General features: G+C 44.7%; 1 protein-coding gene across 1 annotated transcript; it reads left to right on the forward strand.

Moving 5' to 3' along the window:
- The first annotated feature begins 4,280 nt into the window (after positions 1-4,280).
- gap43 (growth associated protein 43) lies at positions 4,281-17,064 on the forward strand. Its single transcript, XM_041941179.1, has 3 exons — positions 4,281-4,499; positions 11,518-12,157; positions 15,849-17,064. The coding sequence occupies exons 1-3, from the start codon at positions 4,470-4,472 to the stop codon at positions 15,926-15,928; spliced, it is 750 nt and encodes a 249-aa protein (XP_041797113.1). The 5' UTR covers positions 4,281-4,469; the 3' UTR covers positions 15,929-17,064.
- The last annotated feature ends 640 nt before the right edge of the window (positions 17,065-17,704 follow it).

A 17,704-nucleotide genomic window follows, 5' to 3' on the forward strand; every position in this document is an offset into this window, starting at 1 on the left:
TGATCTAATCAAACTCGAGCTTATTGGTTGTTAAGTCTTCTTCAATGATGCTCAATAAAATCTGCCCAACAGTGAATCATTTTCTTATGTGTGACATTTAGGATTTTTTTTCCCCCCTTGCTGGTCATTGGTACTTAGCCATAATAACACTCATCATGTAGGCTATCACCTAGCATGAGAAAAGACACGAGTGCAGGTCAATTTGCAGGTAATAATAACGTGAAGCGCAAAAAGGTCGCTTGTGGTAGCAGTTTTTTTTTCTATAACATGACATCAACACCACAACACTGTCGGCCATTAGACACCAGACAGAGTTGTGACTTCTGAGCTTTGCACTTTCAAAACAGGTACTTACCAACCTAATCTTAGTATTTTGTGTCAGCATTTTCGCACTTGTTCTGTAGCTGTTTCAGTTTCATCTCGGCACTAATGAGCTAACTTCTACGGGGAATATTTTCAGTTAGGCAGTTACAAGACAACGTGATCTGTGTTTAAAGCCTTTGATGCTCCTGCAATTATTTGCCCACCAAACTGACTAAAGATTACTCATAACCCCTTGAAGATCGCGCGTTATTTAAAGCATACATCTCCTCGTCTCACATTCATCACATCTGCGGAGGAATAAATCACCAGCAGTGTAGTTTACATGACCTTTAACAGTTTAAAAAACTGTATATTTTAAGCTTGATGCCATTGTAGTGTGGTACGGTATGTTCCACAGCGAGCGTGCAGTGGCTTTTACTGCCTGTGTTAGCGTACTATACAGTGTTTCGTCTTCTTGTTAACAAAACCGGACACGAGCCGAAGCACCACAGTTTTCACTATCCTCAAAGGGGCAGTCAATTGATTGCGATGGGTATAGTAAATGCGGCTGTTATCGTAACGCTTCAAGATAGCTTGCAGTTGGTAGATTGCATGTGAATCTCATTGTCTTTCACAGATACAGTGACCTTTCATAGTGCAAATGAGGAGCTTCATCACAGCCAGGCTGAAAGGACAGGCTGCTTTGTTGATGTACAATGCCACAAGCAGCAGAATGCATCGCACTAGGCGAGATTTCCATGTAAGGATAGAGTTGTCTCATATATGCACCAGCATCTATTTGAGTTTTAAGCAAACGAGTAATGTGAACTAATGTAATCTGAACAGCACCATAGCTCCATTCTCTGGGGTGTTATTTTGCCACCTGTATGAAGGCACATGCCATGATACTTGATATACAACACTTACAGCGTGCTCTGTTTAACCTGGCGTTAGCTGACGATGTGACAAAGTCTTGTGGGTAGATTTGAAATAGGAAAGCGATAACACATTGCAAACTTGGTGCCCGAACCACGCTGAAATCACGAAAATGACTTCGCAAACACCAACAACTGACAGCAAAGTGTTGTCAGAACTCTTGGCAGCTTCTCGATAACAGTGTGACAAGACAGCGTGACATTATTGATCTCTGTGGTTGCTACAGCAGCAGATTCAGCTGCTTAACAGGACAATCAAAGAACTGGACACAGATTAGCATACTAAGATGTCAAGATAAGGAGCAGCCACTGGGTCAGTTTGCAGTCAACTGCTGGCCGGCCTGCTGCAATTGCAGATTAATTGTTTTCAAAGAACAACCCACACACACTCTCTCTCTCCGTTTCTTCAGCCATCAGCCTTGGCCTCAGCTTGATTTGGCTGTCGGGGATTTCAGTGTTTGGATTTGTCTTTTTCATTTAGACAAACCCAGTCTTTTGTTATAAGATTGTGTTGCTGTTTTTATTTCTCGCTTAAAGGACTTGTGGCCCCACGCTGGGGATATGATTTGCAAGCCTTTTCAGCAATGTGCAGCGAATAGCATTTGTTGAAATTGAGCGAATGCCATTGGATCAAAATCTCACAGTGAATGGGATATAACAGCACAATACATGATCGTGCGTATCAAAGGGAAGGTGCCGGGCCAGCAGGAGCCACCAGAACAGCTCCAGTGCTCCTCGGCAAAGATTCTCCAAGTCTTTCAAACTCTGCAGTGGGATATTCCCTCATTTGCTGTTTTGATCATGGCGGTGCAGAGCTCTGTCTATCTAGCACATCTCTCCAAATTCTCTCATTGGAGTTCAGTTAGGTGGACATCTGTTGCTGCAACCAGCAATTATTTTCACTGTCAACTAACCTGCTGACCTATTGTTGATAAATCTAATGAACAGTGCCCACCATAATGTCCCATAATGTTTTGTCTGATATTCAGGTGAGATATTCAACTTGATATAATGTTTAATTAAACCCACATCAGCTGCACTCACACAAAACCAGCAAATACTCACATTCGAAGCAAAGCTAGTAAATTTTTGCCTTCTTTTGCTAAAAAACATGTAATCAGTTAAAACAAACTCATTTTTTTCAGCTTTTTCCCTCACTTTTTCACCTGTTTTTAAATTTGGAGCCCCCTTGGCATGCGTGTCCGAGAATCGTCTCTTAGAGGAACAACTTTGTAGTACCTGGACAGACAAAGTCAGCCTTTTCCCTGAAGTGAGTCACTTATCTGCTAGTTATTCCAGTAAAGTGACCCAGCAGGGGACTGCGATCTGGCAGCTGTTTGAATGTGCATAGCTGCGTAGAAGTAAAGCAGGGCAATGCTGAGAAAGACCGCGCGTAGTCAGCAGAAACCCTGCATTATTACAGCGTCTGTGTCATACGGCCCGCTCGAGGACATGATGACACATAGTGATGAGGTAGTGCAGCCAAGTAATGGTGCTGGATGTGCCTGTGTGGCAGCAGCGACCACCGGGAAGGCTGTGGCTCAGCGGCGCAGGTTAATGATTTCCCCTCAGTGAACTGGATGTGGAATAATCCTGTAAAAGAGAAGAATAGCGGAGCAGAACCCCTCAAGACTCGTCCTCCTCCTCTTCCCTCCATCCACCCCTCTCTCTGTCTGTGCTCCTGTTCTCCATCCCTCCCTCCATCCTCATTGTGTCTGTAGCATCTGCTGGTACGCGCCGGTGTCAGAGCGGGGGTGGGGACTCTTCTGACACCACAGTGTGTGTGTGTGTGTGTGAGTGTGTATTATGAAAGACAAATACAGAGTGTGGGTGTTTGCATGAGCATGCGCCTGCAAGCCTCACTGTACGGTAATGGTTATAAATGTAGTTGTGGGGATAATGCATGCGTTGTGCCCGCTCATTAAACCAGACTGTGTGCAAATGTGGGTACACAGGGAGGGAAAAAAAGGGGGAGGGAGAGAGAAAGAGAGGCAGTTTGCCTCGCCTGCCTGTCTGCCACACCCGGCCCTCTTGCTTCCTCCTCCATCCCTTTCTCTCCCTCCATCTCTTTCTCTCTCTCTCTCTCTCTCTCTCTCTCTCTCTCACACACACACACACACACACTCCTCCTCCTCTGCTCTTCCAGTCTATCTGCTGGTGTTTCCATGAGAACAGAGAGCGCTGGGTATCTGTGGAGGGGGGTTGGTGGGTTGGTGGTGCGGGTGACGTGTCCTAAGAGCACAGTGTGTGTGTGCGTGTGTGTGTCTGTGTGTGTGTGTGTGTGTGCACGCATGCACAATCATCACTGCTCTCTTTCACACGTCTCTCCTGGCAAGAGCTGCTCCCGGCTGTGCCAGAAAACATGCTTTTGGCATCACCGTGGCAATTTGGACACAGAGCTCACAGGCTCATAACACTAATCAGAGACCCAGAGAGTGTATAACACACAGTATGAGAGGGAGCCTGAGCAATCAGAGGAGGCGACTTCCATTTGGGAGCTTCTTCTTCTTCTTCTTCTTCTTCTTCTTTTAAGGCACCTCCTTATGTGTGTGTGGAAGGGGAGGGGATAAACCAGAGGGGTAGTGGTGGCAATGAGAGAAACAAAAATAAAGCCCAATTGTTAAAAAAGCAAAGCAAAAAATTGGAGGTATCCAGTCAGTCATTAAGCGAGAGCCTTTTTAGGGTGGGGCCGCAGTTTTTGCTGGAGCCAAGCTGAGAGAGGAGAGGAGGAGGAGGAGGAGGGTGGGTGAGAAGATGTAGAAGAGAGGAGCGCTGATCTAAAAGAGGTGGGGGGGTTCATCACTATGAGCAAGAAGAGGAGGAGGAGGAGGAGGAGGAGGAGGGGAATAGTGTGAAGGGAAGAGGGGAGGGGAGGAGAGAGGGATGGAGGGAGCGTGGGGAAGGGAGGGGTTTAAAGGGTGGGCTTGTAGTCATTGTCAGGCTGCGAGTAAGAGGGAGAGAAAGAGAGAGAGAGGTGCGCCCGGGCAGACCGACTGAAGAGCGTGTGTGTGCAAACTGGGATGAGTAAATGCACTGGGCGGCTTAGCTGTTGATACAGCCAGAGAGAAAGAGAGAGAGAGAGTGTGTGTGTGCACGAAAGCGAGTGAGCGAGAGAGCGAGAGAGAGAGAGAGAGAGAGAGAGAGAGAGAGGGTGAGAGAGAAGAAGTGAAAGGGAGAAAAAAAGGAAGAAAGAAGCAGAGAAGAAAAAGGGAGGATACAACAACTACAACTATGCTGTGCTGCATAAGAAGAACCAAACCGGTAAACTGCTCTGATTTGCTTTATCGATATTCTCTGTTCTCTCATGTGACAAAATGCTGCATCTCAACTCTGAACTTTGGGACTGTTGGTTTGTAGTCAGATCAGGTTGCTTGCGGAGGGATTAAGGGAAAATGTTGGTGTAATTTCCTTATACTCGGGGCCTGGCCTATCTTTATAGAAGTCTGTATCCACAGAGCCCAGACACGCCTAGTTAATGTGATTATCCCGCATGAATGGATGTTGCCACAATGCCTCTCAGACCTCACACTGTACTCGCAGAGAGGCGCAAGACTGTAACTCGATCTCGTGCAGCCGGGCATTCCCTCATATTGATCAGGCACTTGAAAAAAGTGAAAGATTATTGAAAGGCGCTTGATAAGATTCTGTATTGTCGCTGCTATTAGAGCAGAAACACTCCCTCATTTATTCAGGAGCTCTACTGAACTCAGCATCATCCACCATTGTTAATGATGATTCCTATTAATTAGGGCAACCTATGTGCTCTTAATTGATGCCTTAAACAGGGGGTCTTAGTATCTTTTGTACTTCTGTTATCTTGAGCACAAATGGGTGACACTGGAAAGTAAATTTCCACAGAGAGGAAAAAAGGGCGGGGTACGGATTGAGTGAGCAGCACCATCATGTCAGTGGCCTCGGGGGAATACAATAGGAATAAATGAGTCTAAATGGATTATCATAGCCCTCCAGCTTTATAAGTGGATGCTGTCAATGGAGGGTACTATGAAGTGTGCACTCATTTAAAGGGTGTGAAAGGGTGGTGTTGGGCAGTTCATAATAACCCATGGCTATTCTCTGTGGCAGAGAATGATTTTTAAAAAAAGGTGTTGCATGGAAGCGGGTGGGTCTGGACAGTGGATGGCACTCTCCTGTGCTTCGCTCTGTTGTATTTCAGCAGCTATCATGGTGGTTTTGTGTGTGATCATGGCCGGTTCCCCGCTGCTATCTCAGACTGAGTATGATTTTATCGGACTCGCATCACGCTGGATTCCGATGGCACTTGATTGCTTCTTAAATGTTAGTCTGGGTGAGTCATATTAGCTCTGGCAGGGAGGAGAGGGAGAGAGAGGAAGCAAGGCTCGCCAGTTGAAAGACATGCAGGAAGAGCAGGATGCAGGGAGGCAAGCAGGCAGGCTGGGAGAGAACAAGCGGCAGGGTGGAGTGTAGCTGGTGCACATGGAGGTAGATTTGGGGGGATGCAAGAGGAAGTAGAGAGTGAAGAGAACCTGGTGGGCAGAGAAATAGAGATAAAAAAAATGATTGAGGCAGGGAGGGAGGTTGCAAGGTATGGGGGAAGGTAGGGAGAGGCTGACATGCAGCAAAGCAGAAAGGCAAAGAGGGAACGAAACTGGAGGTGTGGCTACAACCCGTAGGAATTGTGGTGGTGACATAGTGAGGGATGATGGTTGGAGGAGGTGAGCAGGCGCAAAGGTGAGACAGATCAAAGAAAAGGAAGCCGGCGCGCTGCACACTGCAGCCATGTGGGTGAGGCACCGGCTTTTCCCACAGAACGCTGTCGCTGCCGGGCGCGTCTCGTCGCGGAAAAACATCCTCCCGGCCCACGGGCACTTATCCCCTTGCAGCTGCTTTTTGAGGCGCAGAGGCAGAAATGAATCCAGACAGACCCCATAATCTTCATGGATGGATGAGCAAAGAGCATGGGTTTCTGCTTTAAATATGGCAGTATTGCTGTGGGTCCAGCCATTGTTGTTGCCGTTGCAACATCTCCATATGGGAGTGGCTACTAGCACTTGATCTAAGTCTCCTTGTAGCCCCAGCCTCAAGCTTTATCTTTACTTTAAAAACAAAATTCGCCACCACAGAAGATGCTCCTTGTTCTCGCCTCAGGGTCTGGAAAAAGATAAAGGATCAAGTTCAGGTCCATCTTAGGTCCAGGTCCCTCTTAAACTCAGGTTGTCTTCCAACACCAGGCCTACCCAAAGTTACCACATCCCCCATAAAGCAGGACTCCAAATCCCAGCCATATGTGCCGTTTTCCAACTCCGCCCAAACTCCATCCCTAGCACCAGGACCGTTCCTGCCTGTCCTGTCTAGCCTTAATCATTCTAGACCAAACTCCGAAAATCTGCTACCTCAAAGATCTCCTCTCGCACCGTGGCTCCTCATGCAGCCAAAGCCCCTTTCCTATGAGCCTGGCTTCAGCCAAAGCACCAGCCACAGCCCATATTTCCAGTCCCTGCCTCCACCAAAACCCACCATATCCAACCCCGTAGCCCCCTTCCTCCAGCTCCTCTCCACTTCCACTTGCCCCTTTCCCCGGCCCCACTTTCCCTTTCCCCATCCCCATCCCCGGCCCCTATGAGATCAGTGGCGATTGCGGAGCCTTTGTTCAAGGAGAGAGTCGGTGTAATTGAATTAAATGCAGCTCCAGAGGATGTAATGACGCTGGCATATGGCCGCTTATTAGTTGCTTCGGAGCATCTTTTCCCGGGCTGTCGTAAAAGAAACAGCGCATCCTTTAACACCGCTCGTCAATTCACCGTCAAAGGACACACACACAGAGAGGGAGAGAGAGAGAGGGAGATGGCGAGCAGGGGCTGTGGCAGTCACCACCTGAGCCCCCCTCTCCTCATCTGCAGGAGATAGCTGGCTAAAAGGGTGTGGTGCTCCGCCGTGTCTGTATGTGTGTGCGAGAGAGAGAGACTGAGTGGGTAGCACTTTGCTCAGCGAGGGAGAGAGTGAAAGACGACAGAAAGGGAAAGACGGGAGAGGGAGATATTCAGCAGCTGCAGACAGCAGCCAGTCTTTGCTCTTTGGTGTCTGGATGATTCCTGCAGAAAAGCAGACAGCCATTGAAATCACGCTGAATTTTTTAGGAAAGAGGTGTCACTGCAGGAAGTACTGTATGTGTGCCACCAGCAGGGTGGCTAATATTAACTCCTGCCTGCTTGGGAATTGAGGTAATAAGGGACAAATGTTTGGAGAGTTTTGCCATTATTTCTACATGTACTGATAATACTGTGTCTGTCTTAATATTCCCAAATCTCCATTAATTACACATTAAAGTGACTTAGATTCAATAAACTCAGCAGCTGCACTTGTTGGGTTTTTTGATGAAAGGGCCCCTGCGAAGCCACGTCCTGTAAGTCTACCATTATAAATGCAAATATTACCTTTAATATTCCTCTCCCCTCTTGCTAGCATTCAATCCCAGGCTGGGCGGAGCGGTGAGGTGAAAATGGAGTCTCCCGCTTGAATGGATCAAAATTAAAGGAAAAAAAAAAAGCCCACCATGATTATATGCACGCCTGGTGTGTGCATTAGCGTGAGCTTTGGTTCTGTGGTAATTCAACCAGCCTAAACATCATCACTCCACCGTGTCTTCGCCTGTTTCGCCTCCCTTCTCCGGCCCCCCCCCCCCCCGCCTCCCCTCCCTCCTGAAACAAATCCCTAATGGCACTGGCAATGAGGCAGTGGGAAGGTGGCGGACTGTTACTGTTTGTCACCATTGGGGGATGGTGTGTGTGTGTGTGTGTGTGTATGCAGGGTTATGGATCTGCCGGTAAAGCCACTGACTCTTGGGTGTGGTTCTCACTACAGCCGGTGCCCACCCAAGGACAGAGACAGACAGGGAGAGAGCACAGAGTGCAGCTGATCGGCAAAGACCCATCCAGCCGTCAGACAATGTGCTGAACACGTTTTAGCACAGTCATTTATTACCTTTACAGACAGGCAAGACAGAGACGTCTGTCCTCTGGTGAATGACACTCTTGTATTTAGATAAATTAACCCGCGAGCTACAGTGCATTTAGATTCCAAGCATGAAGATGGCAGCCATTATTTGTCACCTACATACAGAAAAGTGTCCTACAGCAAGCTTTTAATGCTACATTATGCAGTTACTTACTTACTGTTGCATATGCTGCTTTTTAATCACGCAAAAGAAGTACTTTACGTTCCCCTTTTTGCTGGATAATAAAAACAATTTTCATTGTAGTGTATCTATGGCAACCAGAAAGACCACGCTCCAAGAGGAAACACCGCGGGCTAATTGTAATAAGCTATTTGATTAACCTGATAATGCAAATGTGTTGTCTCACTGCAAATGAATGAAGGAAGAGTTGAAACGGTCGCAGTGTCTTGGTGTGAAGACTTAAAGGGAGTGTACCTTGTACCTTTGGGAGGTGCTGCTGCTGTATTTATGAATGAAAATGTGTGCCGCACAGACACCGAGTGAAACAGCGCCTGCAGGAGGGTACGTGACCAGGGTTCAGTTAACAGTCAGAGTCCTTAAGAAGCAATTCTTGAAGGATTTGCAGTAATGTTTCCGTTTAGATAATATGAGATTTTAATGTAGCCACCATCTCGGTCATTAACCACTGGTGCATTGCATATTATAGCATAATAAATTTGATGTGACAGGTCAAAGTCGCTCAGTACTGACTCTCATGGTCCATGGAAACGACAACGGTCAGAAAATCACAGCACAGCACATCCGAGGGTGATGTGCAGACATATATCAATAATTCAAATGATGATGCTACAATTGTGGTCAAACCATGATGTTGAGCTCTGTTCTCCGTCCTCTTACACTGATATGAGATCACTTTGGCACTGCTGGTATTTTATTACATTTGCACTCAAACACACCCATATCTCTAAAGTAAATGACATCCCCTCCGTTCCAATAATGATGTCATACCCCCATATTCCTAAACACCCTCATCCATCGCTTTCTCTCTGTGTCTGACTCACTGTATGTAGCCAGTAAGTAATTCTATTTAGAGTTAAGTGCTTGGGTCAATTTTTTGGCAATTGTACGCACCCATGAGATCAGACGTAATAAAACACACTGGAGACCTGCATATTATTAAGGGCTGAGGGTGTGCCGCTGGTGCTTTGTCCGTCCTTACAGTTGCTATCTGTTCTAATAGCAGGACACTTGCTAAAGTTTATTTCCACACTTAATATCCGCTTGTTAAGTAAACAGCTCTAGTTCAGATAGATCTCTCTGTTTGAGGAGGGGTGTGAAGCCCCTGAAAACACACCATCCCTGCCACAGCCAGCAGTATCATGCTGTTGTTTTTTTTAAAAAAATACATTGCACAAAATTGCTTCAGGAAGATGGTGTATGTTTAGAATTGCAGGAAGGCCTGGGGCAGGATTTACACCCTGAACCCTGGGGATGGCATGTGAATAAAGGCGGAGGAGTTAAATATACCAACACAGCTGTACCTTGGCCTCTCTGCTCCAATATTGGACTGACACACTGACCCTGAATAAGACATGTTGGTTTAGGCCCTCTGGCTCTTAAATCATGTCACACAGACGTGACTCCTCATGCAGGCAGCTGTCCAAGTCAAACCTCATATCCGATACAATGACACTATTAGAGACAGAAGGCATCAAGAAATAGACTGATGGATGTCGCCACCGAGGCACAGCTTGAAAACCATTTTCCACTGAAATTCACTGACCAACCGTAAACAAGATGCCACATACAAACCCCCCCCCACAGGCACCCCACTGCTGCATCACACACAACCCCTCCTTAGCCATGCTGATTGCTCCCCCTGATTTACGAGTTCCTATTGGCCTGCTCCCCTGAGGGGTCAGGTGCACTGCCAATCAGGGTGACATATAGTCTTTCATAGCACCAACCAGCAGACAGCGCCGTGATGAGTTAGCACTCTGGTTGTCAAGGTAACCTTTGATGGTTGGGAGGGGTATGGCAGTGAATGCTGAGGAGATTCTAGCAGGCAGCTCGTTCCCTAGCAGCCAGAGATGGAGCCGCCGTAGAAAGCTACTGTACCTAGAGACCAGAGATGGGCTCATTATTTTGGAGAAAGCGCCTCAGTTTTGAACGCTTACATTTTTCCGATCACAATTTTGAGGATGTCATTAGCAGTGAATGCAGGCAATATTAATGAATGCCAAGGAGAGGTTCTGCATTTAAGTTTCATTGTTCACTAGATCTGTTTCAGCGCCATAATCAAGACGACAATATCAACAATCATGTCTGGATTGAATAAACGTAATAAATGCCTAGAGTCATTCGTTGTGCCCCATATCCCAAAGCATCCGATTCATTCTGTGGAGACAATCGACCCACACACACGTCTGTTATTCTGTGATTCACGTTGGCACTAAATCTCCTCTTTCCAGCACATGAAACGATAAAATGCTGTATTCCTTATATTGTCAAACCAATATCTGGCTCCTAACAAAGCCTCGATACCCGGAAGGACAAAACACTCAAAACCCTTCGGACTCTGCAGTTTTCACATCTTTATCATTTTGCTACCTGATGCTGCACTGCTTGCATGCCTCTCTGACAATTTGTGTTTGCTTCATGTTGCTTATTCACATTCATTTAAGGTGCACATTTAAAGCTTTTGATTGGTTCAGCCAGAGAATATTTTACCTTGATTTGTTTGCCTATTCATTTTGAATGTACTGATTCGTTTTGTTTGCCACTTTCAGTGCTCATCATTCATTCCTTTATTTGATTTGATTTCTTTTCATTAGATTTATATGACTCATAGCACAACCCACTATTTGATGGACAGCTACTGTATGGACCCAGTTACTGAAGGTAATATCATGGAACCCCTTTCAATATTACACTCTGTACTGTCCTATTCTTAACCCTGTTCCTCATCCAGTCCTACACTTTTACTCAATTCCCAACCAGTCCTGAAACCCTTACCCACCTTTTCCCAGTCTACAATTCTCCAGTAATGATTATAAATAGATCAGTGCATAAACCACCTCTTGTAGCATAGACTTTAGTTTTTACTTCTCTGTTTTCTGACCTTTCAACTCATGACATATTGTACCTATCTTTGGTAGGATTCTAATCCCAAATAAAAGTATGCCAGCATGATATTTTGAGGTGATCACCCTCAAGCTACATACCCCCACAGTAGAGGGATTCTTTTCAAGTTTTAGCATGACACTCCCTTGCTGGTGCCCACTGGACATGCATGATGGCTTACAGTAGATTAATTAATCTGATGTATTTTCTCTTGGCTACCAGGTGGAGAAAAATGAGGAGGCAGACCAGAAGATTGAACAGGATGGCACTACCAACAAACCCGAGGACAAGGCCCACAAGGCTGCCACCAAAATACAGGCCAGCTTCCGTGGACACATAACTCGGAAAAAGATGAAAGATGGAGAGGAAGAGAAGGAGGGAGACAGTCCTGCTGCTGCAGAGGAGGCGACAGAGGGAGGAGAGGAGGCAAAGAAAGCGGAGGGAGAGGAGGCACCTGCGAAGGAGGAGGAAGCTGCAGGAGAGGAGGCCAAGAAGGAGGAGGAGACGAGCCAAGCCAAAAGCCCAGTGGCAGACAAGCCAGCTAACTCTCCGGCAGCTGCTGCTGCCTCTCCCGTAGGCGCAGCGACGTCTCCCTTAGCAGCGGCGCCCGCTGCTGCCTCTCCTACGGCCGCCACAGCTCCCTCTGAGCCCCAAAAAGAGGAGCCAAAGGCGGAGGAGAAAACCGAGGAGAAGCCCAAAGAGGTGGAGGCAGCCAAGAGTCCCACCACAGCCACAGCTGAGGAAAAGAAGGAGGAGGAGGAGAGCGAAGAGAAAAAGGAGGAGGCCAGACAAGCCGATGTGCCTGCTGCTGTCAGCCCGACAGCTGAGAAGGAGGAGCCTAACCAAACAAAAGATAAACAAGGTATGCAGATTATAATAAAGCTCCTAGCATCTATTCATTACAGTAGGATTCATTTAAAAAACCCATTACATGCAAACAAACACATAATGAAAGCAGACCACTAAGGTAACACCGACAGGAAGTTCTCCAGCTCTCTGAATCAAACACTTACATGCATAACTTTGCGAGGGCACTGAGTTCAGAGACAAAAATAATTCCAGACACACTCACCAATCAAGAGGCAATTACTTACTGTAAAATACTAATAAAGAAGAATAGGTATGCTTTCCCGTAGTCTGCTTGGCAGGCACCACAGGAAACAACTGCTTGTTGAGTCTTTGGGATTTAAAGCTCTTTGGCAGTGCTCCACCATTCACTGGTTAACACAGAGACACAGCTCAGTATTAGAATATACAGCCTGTGGAAGTTGGAAAACTCCATACTGATGAGGCAGAGATTGGGATAAAAACGCAGGGTTGGGAATGATTAGTACCGGTGAAGAAAAGAAAAAGATGTTGTACAATGGGATAGTGATGCCATCATGTTGTTATAAAGTCTCATAAATGTCTCAGATGGATTCATATGAATATAATGATGCCAATACCAACACGCTACAGTCATTTATTCAACAAAATAGATGAGCCCCCCTTTTTCCACATCACAGCAGGTCAAAATATTTGATAATATTGTTGTCGTCTGGATCTCCAACATCAGCTAATGTCAAGGTAAACCACAATTTACTGTCCAATTAGTGGAAACATACCTGAGACGAAACCGGAAGGCCATAAGATTACATTATAACATAAACTCTCATAGCATACAGTACTTGACATGATCTCATATTTCTGGTCCAAGGACTCTCAGACTGGGTCAGACAGGTAGTTAATGGAGCATGCTCAGTCTCGAGTAGGCGGGGGTGTGAGGTGGGAAACACACACACACCAACTGGAGAACTACAAGGAAACTAGGTCACCTAGGCAGCACTGTCTCCCTGTTGTCATAGTTACCACCTCGATGGGATAGCTGGCCTGCATGGAGCAGAGCGGGGATAACAGGTGCTCTGATTTCAATGAATGATTAATGATCCCTACTGGTCACGATCCGCACCGGGGAAGTCTGTCACAAACAAACGCTACTTGACAAAGAACTGCTAATTAAAAAAATTCACTGCTGGCCACAATCTGCTTTACCGACTGAACTGTCTCCAAGAGAAAATTAATATTTATAACTAAGTCACTTGGTTAAGGTTTGTCAGCGCACAGACCGGAGTCATACGCACAAGGACGCCAGGTACTCTGATCTGACTGAATAATTTATGAGGCAGACGGGCTATGATCCAGATTCTCGACCAAGGGCAGTCCAAGTCACCGGCTTCACTTAGTTACACCTGAGTTGTTGAGCTGAGTTGTTAAGCATGATGACATAGCACTGCATAATCACAAATAATAATATGCAAATTCTTTTAATGTACAGTATATGGCACCTACATGAAATGCAGGCCAAAGTGCAGACAATTTACAGGACAATTAAAATATTAAAATACATTTAGAAATGAAATAAATAATGTGATTGAGCCATGGTGGACATAATCAAGAAATGGCAGTGTAGAGGTAATAACAGACTCTAGGAGAAGGCAAGGCTAAAAAAGGGAGGTTTCCTCGCTTGAATACTCAATTAATATTGGTGCCTTCAGAGTCAGATCACCACAGTTTGGGTCCAGAACTACAGAAAGCAGCCTCACCATGATCTGTGTATCATATCACATAATCAGGGGCCATAAATACATTTATAGACAGATACAAGAAGTCTATCCTAAAACTAACAGGGATCTGTATTGTCACTACAATACCACACTTTTTCAGTCCTGTAGGCACATTTTTACTGAGAGAAATTGAGACGCAGTTCTCGAGGGGGTAGAGAGGGCTCAGGTCATCAGGATCAACAGCCATATAGAGTTGAGTGTCATCTGCCTAGCAGTAAAATGAGTATTGGGCTTATGGAGTGTGACCCCTAATGATAACAAAGACTGAAAAGCAGCGGACCCAGAACAAAACCTTGATGCGCTCCATGCGGTCTGTCTATTCTTTGTCATGAGAGGTTACATAATGTTAAAAACAACATTACGAGTGTAAATGGCAGTCAGAAAAAATAGATTATGTGCATCCAAAATACTGATGGTGGTGATAATTGATGTGAGTCCTAATGCCTCCTTCATCTTCAGCTCTACTTTGTATCTGAGTTAGAAGTTCCACAGAAAACTATGCGTCCTGCTCTCATTAACATTGTTTACTGAAAACTGTGAAATCAGTGGGCAGAGTCGACAAACCATGACAAAGATCACCAGACTTTGGGCATTTTCTTTCCTCCTCTCCAATTCTTATTTAAAATCCATCGGCAGAGCTAAAAGCAGCATTTTAGTCCGTTATATCAGTAGTGTAGATAACTGAGGTGGCACTGATGTCAGAATACCAGAAATGATGGGCTGTGGCTCTGTGAAATTGCATTTGCATCACACAGCTCAGTGGCTGCAGAGAGAGAACATTTTCAAGTCTGTCATACTGGCTAACAAGCTAATTACCTCTTACCTGGAAGATCATGCTGTCTTGAGTCGCTCACACACACTCTCACACACACACACACACACACACATTCTCACACATTCAAGCACTTACACAGACATGATCGCCCCACTTCTCTCTCTCTGCATCGCCCTCAAAGACACACACACACACACACACACATGCACTCCATCACCCTAATCTCCAATGCAATGATGTCATCCTCTGATGTCTCCTCTTTCTATGAAAAGAGTATGAGATCATCATGGTATGACATCACCGCTCTCAGGGCACTTGAAAAATAGGCTTGGTCAGAAACAATAAAATGAAGGTCCCAAAATCATTGTACCCATATACAATGGTCTTATCAGGAAATTATCCATTTTTACTGTAGATTTTATAGACAATAGATAGGACACTAATAATAATTTCTTACCAGTGAAACAGCACAGAGCACAGGATAAAAAAAAAACAAAACAAAGAAACACAAAACATTATAGCAACGTTACTCAAGGAACAAGTAATGGCTGAGTGATGTATCATGGATCATTATTCAGCAGTATTCAACTGTTAGTCAGCCACCACTGGATGTTATTGCAGTGCAGTAGACCGTGGGCGTCACACAGAATCAGATGTGACAGGCTGAGCTGCTGCTGTTAGCGTTGTGATGTCAGTTCAAATGCTTCATGAGTCCATTAGGAGCACTCCCTTCCTTTATTATTTACACGGCCAATATGGGATTTCAGACATTAGGTTGCACCCTCTGACTGACATGCTCTCGGCTTTAGTAGAGTTGACACCTTGTCATTACATAGTTCCTTTTTTTTTTTTTTTTTTTACAATATTACCCACATTTTCATGATCTTTGAACAATATCTTCTGCTAGTTTTTATACAGAGAGCCATCTGAGATAAAATATTTAAAACATCAAAAGTAGCAGCTGATCTTTGATGCTCAGTATCTCAGAAGACCCAGATGGAGCTGTATTATTCCACCCTCACAATGTAAAACCTCCTCTCCACAGGCTAATTTTCTCTCTTCCCCTCTCCACTCTCCAACCCACCTTTTATCTATCGTGCCCCCCCTTCTGAACACCCTTACATCTCATTTTCCTCCTCTCGCTTTGCCTCTTTACCCTTCATCCTTCCACCCAGATGCTGTAGAGGAGTCTAAAGCAGAGGAGGCCGCCCCGGCAGATGCAGCGGCGGAGGCCACCGAGTCCAAGGATGACTAAGGCAAAGTCTAACCTAAAGAAAGCAGAATTAAGAGTATGAAGAATAACACAAAAACAAAAATCTTAAAAGGTTGCTCTTTGCCTTCCCAATGTGAAGGCAGTCCGTTTCTATTTGTTTGTCATTTTTTGTGTGGCAATGATTTTCTCATGTTGGGGGAGTTTCCAGCGTGAAGTTTTTTGGCTCAAGCTAATACTATGAGGAAGTGATGATGATGATGATGACGATGATGTTGTTGTTGATTATGAAAAATGATTGTTACCTAGATAATGACGATGACGAGGAGGAGGAGGAGGTGGAGGAAGAGGATTTGATTTGGTACATCTTCACTATCTATTGTATAGGACTCAGCGGTGGATTGAATGCTCCCAACTGGACATTAACACATTTAAAAGGCATTGTGAATGCACCACACTTTATTTGCATCGCAGTGCACTTTCTTTAAACACATTTTGCGAATAAAACCCGTCCTTCTGCAAATGCACGCACAAAAACAAGCTGGTTTTAAAAATGCAACTCTAGTTTTCAACACAGTGCAAATGTATTGAGAACGCAGCAAAATAGGTAATGTACTGACACATCGGATGGTGAATAGAATGTATAATTAAATGTGTCAAATTTCCAGTTGGGCAGCTTTACCCTGAATCCAAAACCCACATATAGGACAAGACTATTTACTCTCTCTCTATTCTGCTTGAGTCATTCAAGCTTGGTTTACACCCCTTTTACAAACTCTCTGTTTACTCACATATACAGTAAAGGACCTGTTGCTATTAAAATGACATGATCATATAATAAACTATAGAAATCAGCTATAGTATTGATGTAAATGGCTCTTACATGATGATTTGTGCGCTGCCAACCAAACGTGAGAACAGTAGCATGAACCATCGAACCAGATGCATGATGGGAACTCTCCCTCTGAGAGGAACTTTTTCGCAGTCACAAAAACTTAAGAGGTGTGGCGGCTTCTTTTTGATGTCTTTGGTGTTGTTATGACAGTTTATATGAATTGGAAAAATACTCTTGCACTGATGTTACGAAAAAAAAGTTAAAAAAAATCAAACAAACGAGCAAACAAAAAATACTTTTCCCATGTTCCAGTGAGTGCAATGTCCAGTTTCAACCTTATCAAGGAGTTCAAACTTGTGAGAAAAAAATATGAAAAACATAAAAATGGTTTCAATGTCTGTTTTCAAAATAAAGCAAATGTGCCAATTACCATCATAAACTGTGGAGTTTGTTTAAATCATGTTAAAATTATGCTGTTGCTTCATTGGATTTGATATTTGGGGGCAAGACTGACTTCAAAGGAATAGTTTAACATTTGGGGAAATTTGCTTATTTATTTCACTTTCATATCTGTCTGTTCAATATGAGGCCAAAGCCAGCAGCCTCTTAGCTTAGCATCAGACTGGAGATGGGGGAACAGTTAGGCTGGCTTTGTGCTGGACTGTAAAGCTGGGATAAAGTCTCATCCAAGTTTCTGAAACCATTGTTTACAATAATACATTGCATGTAAACGCATCCAGATCTGATTTCAAATTGTTAATTTTACATATTAGAATGAGTAATCATTCAAAGGTCCCATTGAAAGATGCAGCAATAATGACATGAAAGATGTGCAATTGCTGGGAGTTAGAATGAGACCTTTATGACTTATGTGAAGATAGCGTGGTTCAGTAAAAATGAAAAAGAAAAAAAAACACCTCCAAGGTTATCATGAATACTGTCTCTCAGAGGTTGTATGGCCTTCACGCTAATGAAGCCTCGTCCTG

The sequence above is a fragment of the Chelmon rostratus genome, chromosome 7, assembly GCF_017976325.1.
Source record: "Chelmon rostratus isolate fCheRos1 chromosome 7, fCheRos1.pri, whole genome shotgun sequence".
Taxonomy (NCBI): Eukaryota; Metazoa; Chordata; class Actinopteri; order Chaetodontiformes; family Chaetodontidae; genus Chelmon; species Chelmon rostratus.

Excerpts from the sequence above, each read along its gene's own strand:
- gap43 (XM_041941179.1), top strand. The coding sequence starts at position 4,470 with ATGCTGTGCTGCATAAGAAGAACCAAACCG. Across the intron at positions 4,500-11,517 it reads GCATAAGAAGAACCAAACCG|GTGGAGAAAAATGAGGAGGC; the intron begins GTAAACTGCTCT and ends CTTGGCTACCAG. Across the intron at positions 12,158-15,848 it reads CCAAACAAAAGATAAACAAG|ATGCTGTAGAGGAGTCTAAA; the intron begins GTATGCAGATTA and ends CCTTCCACCCAG.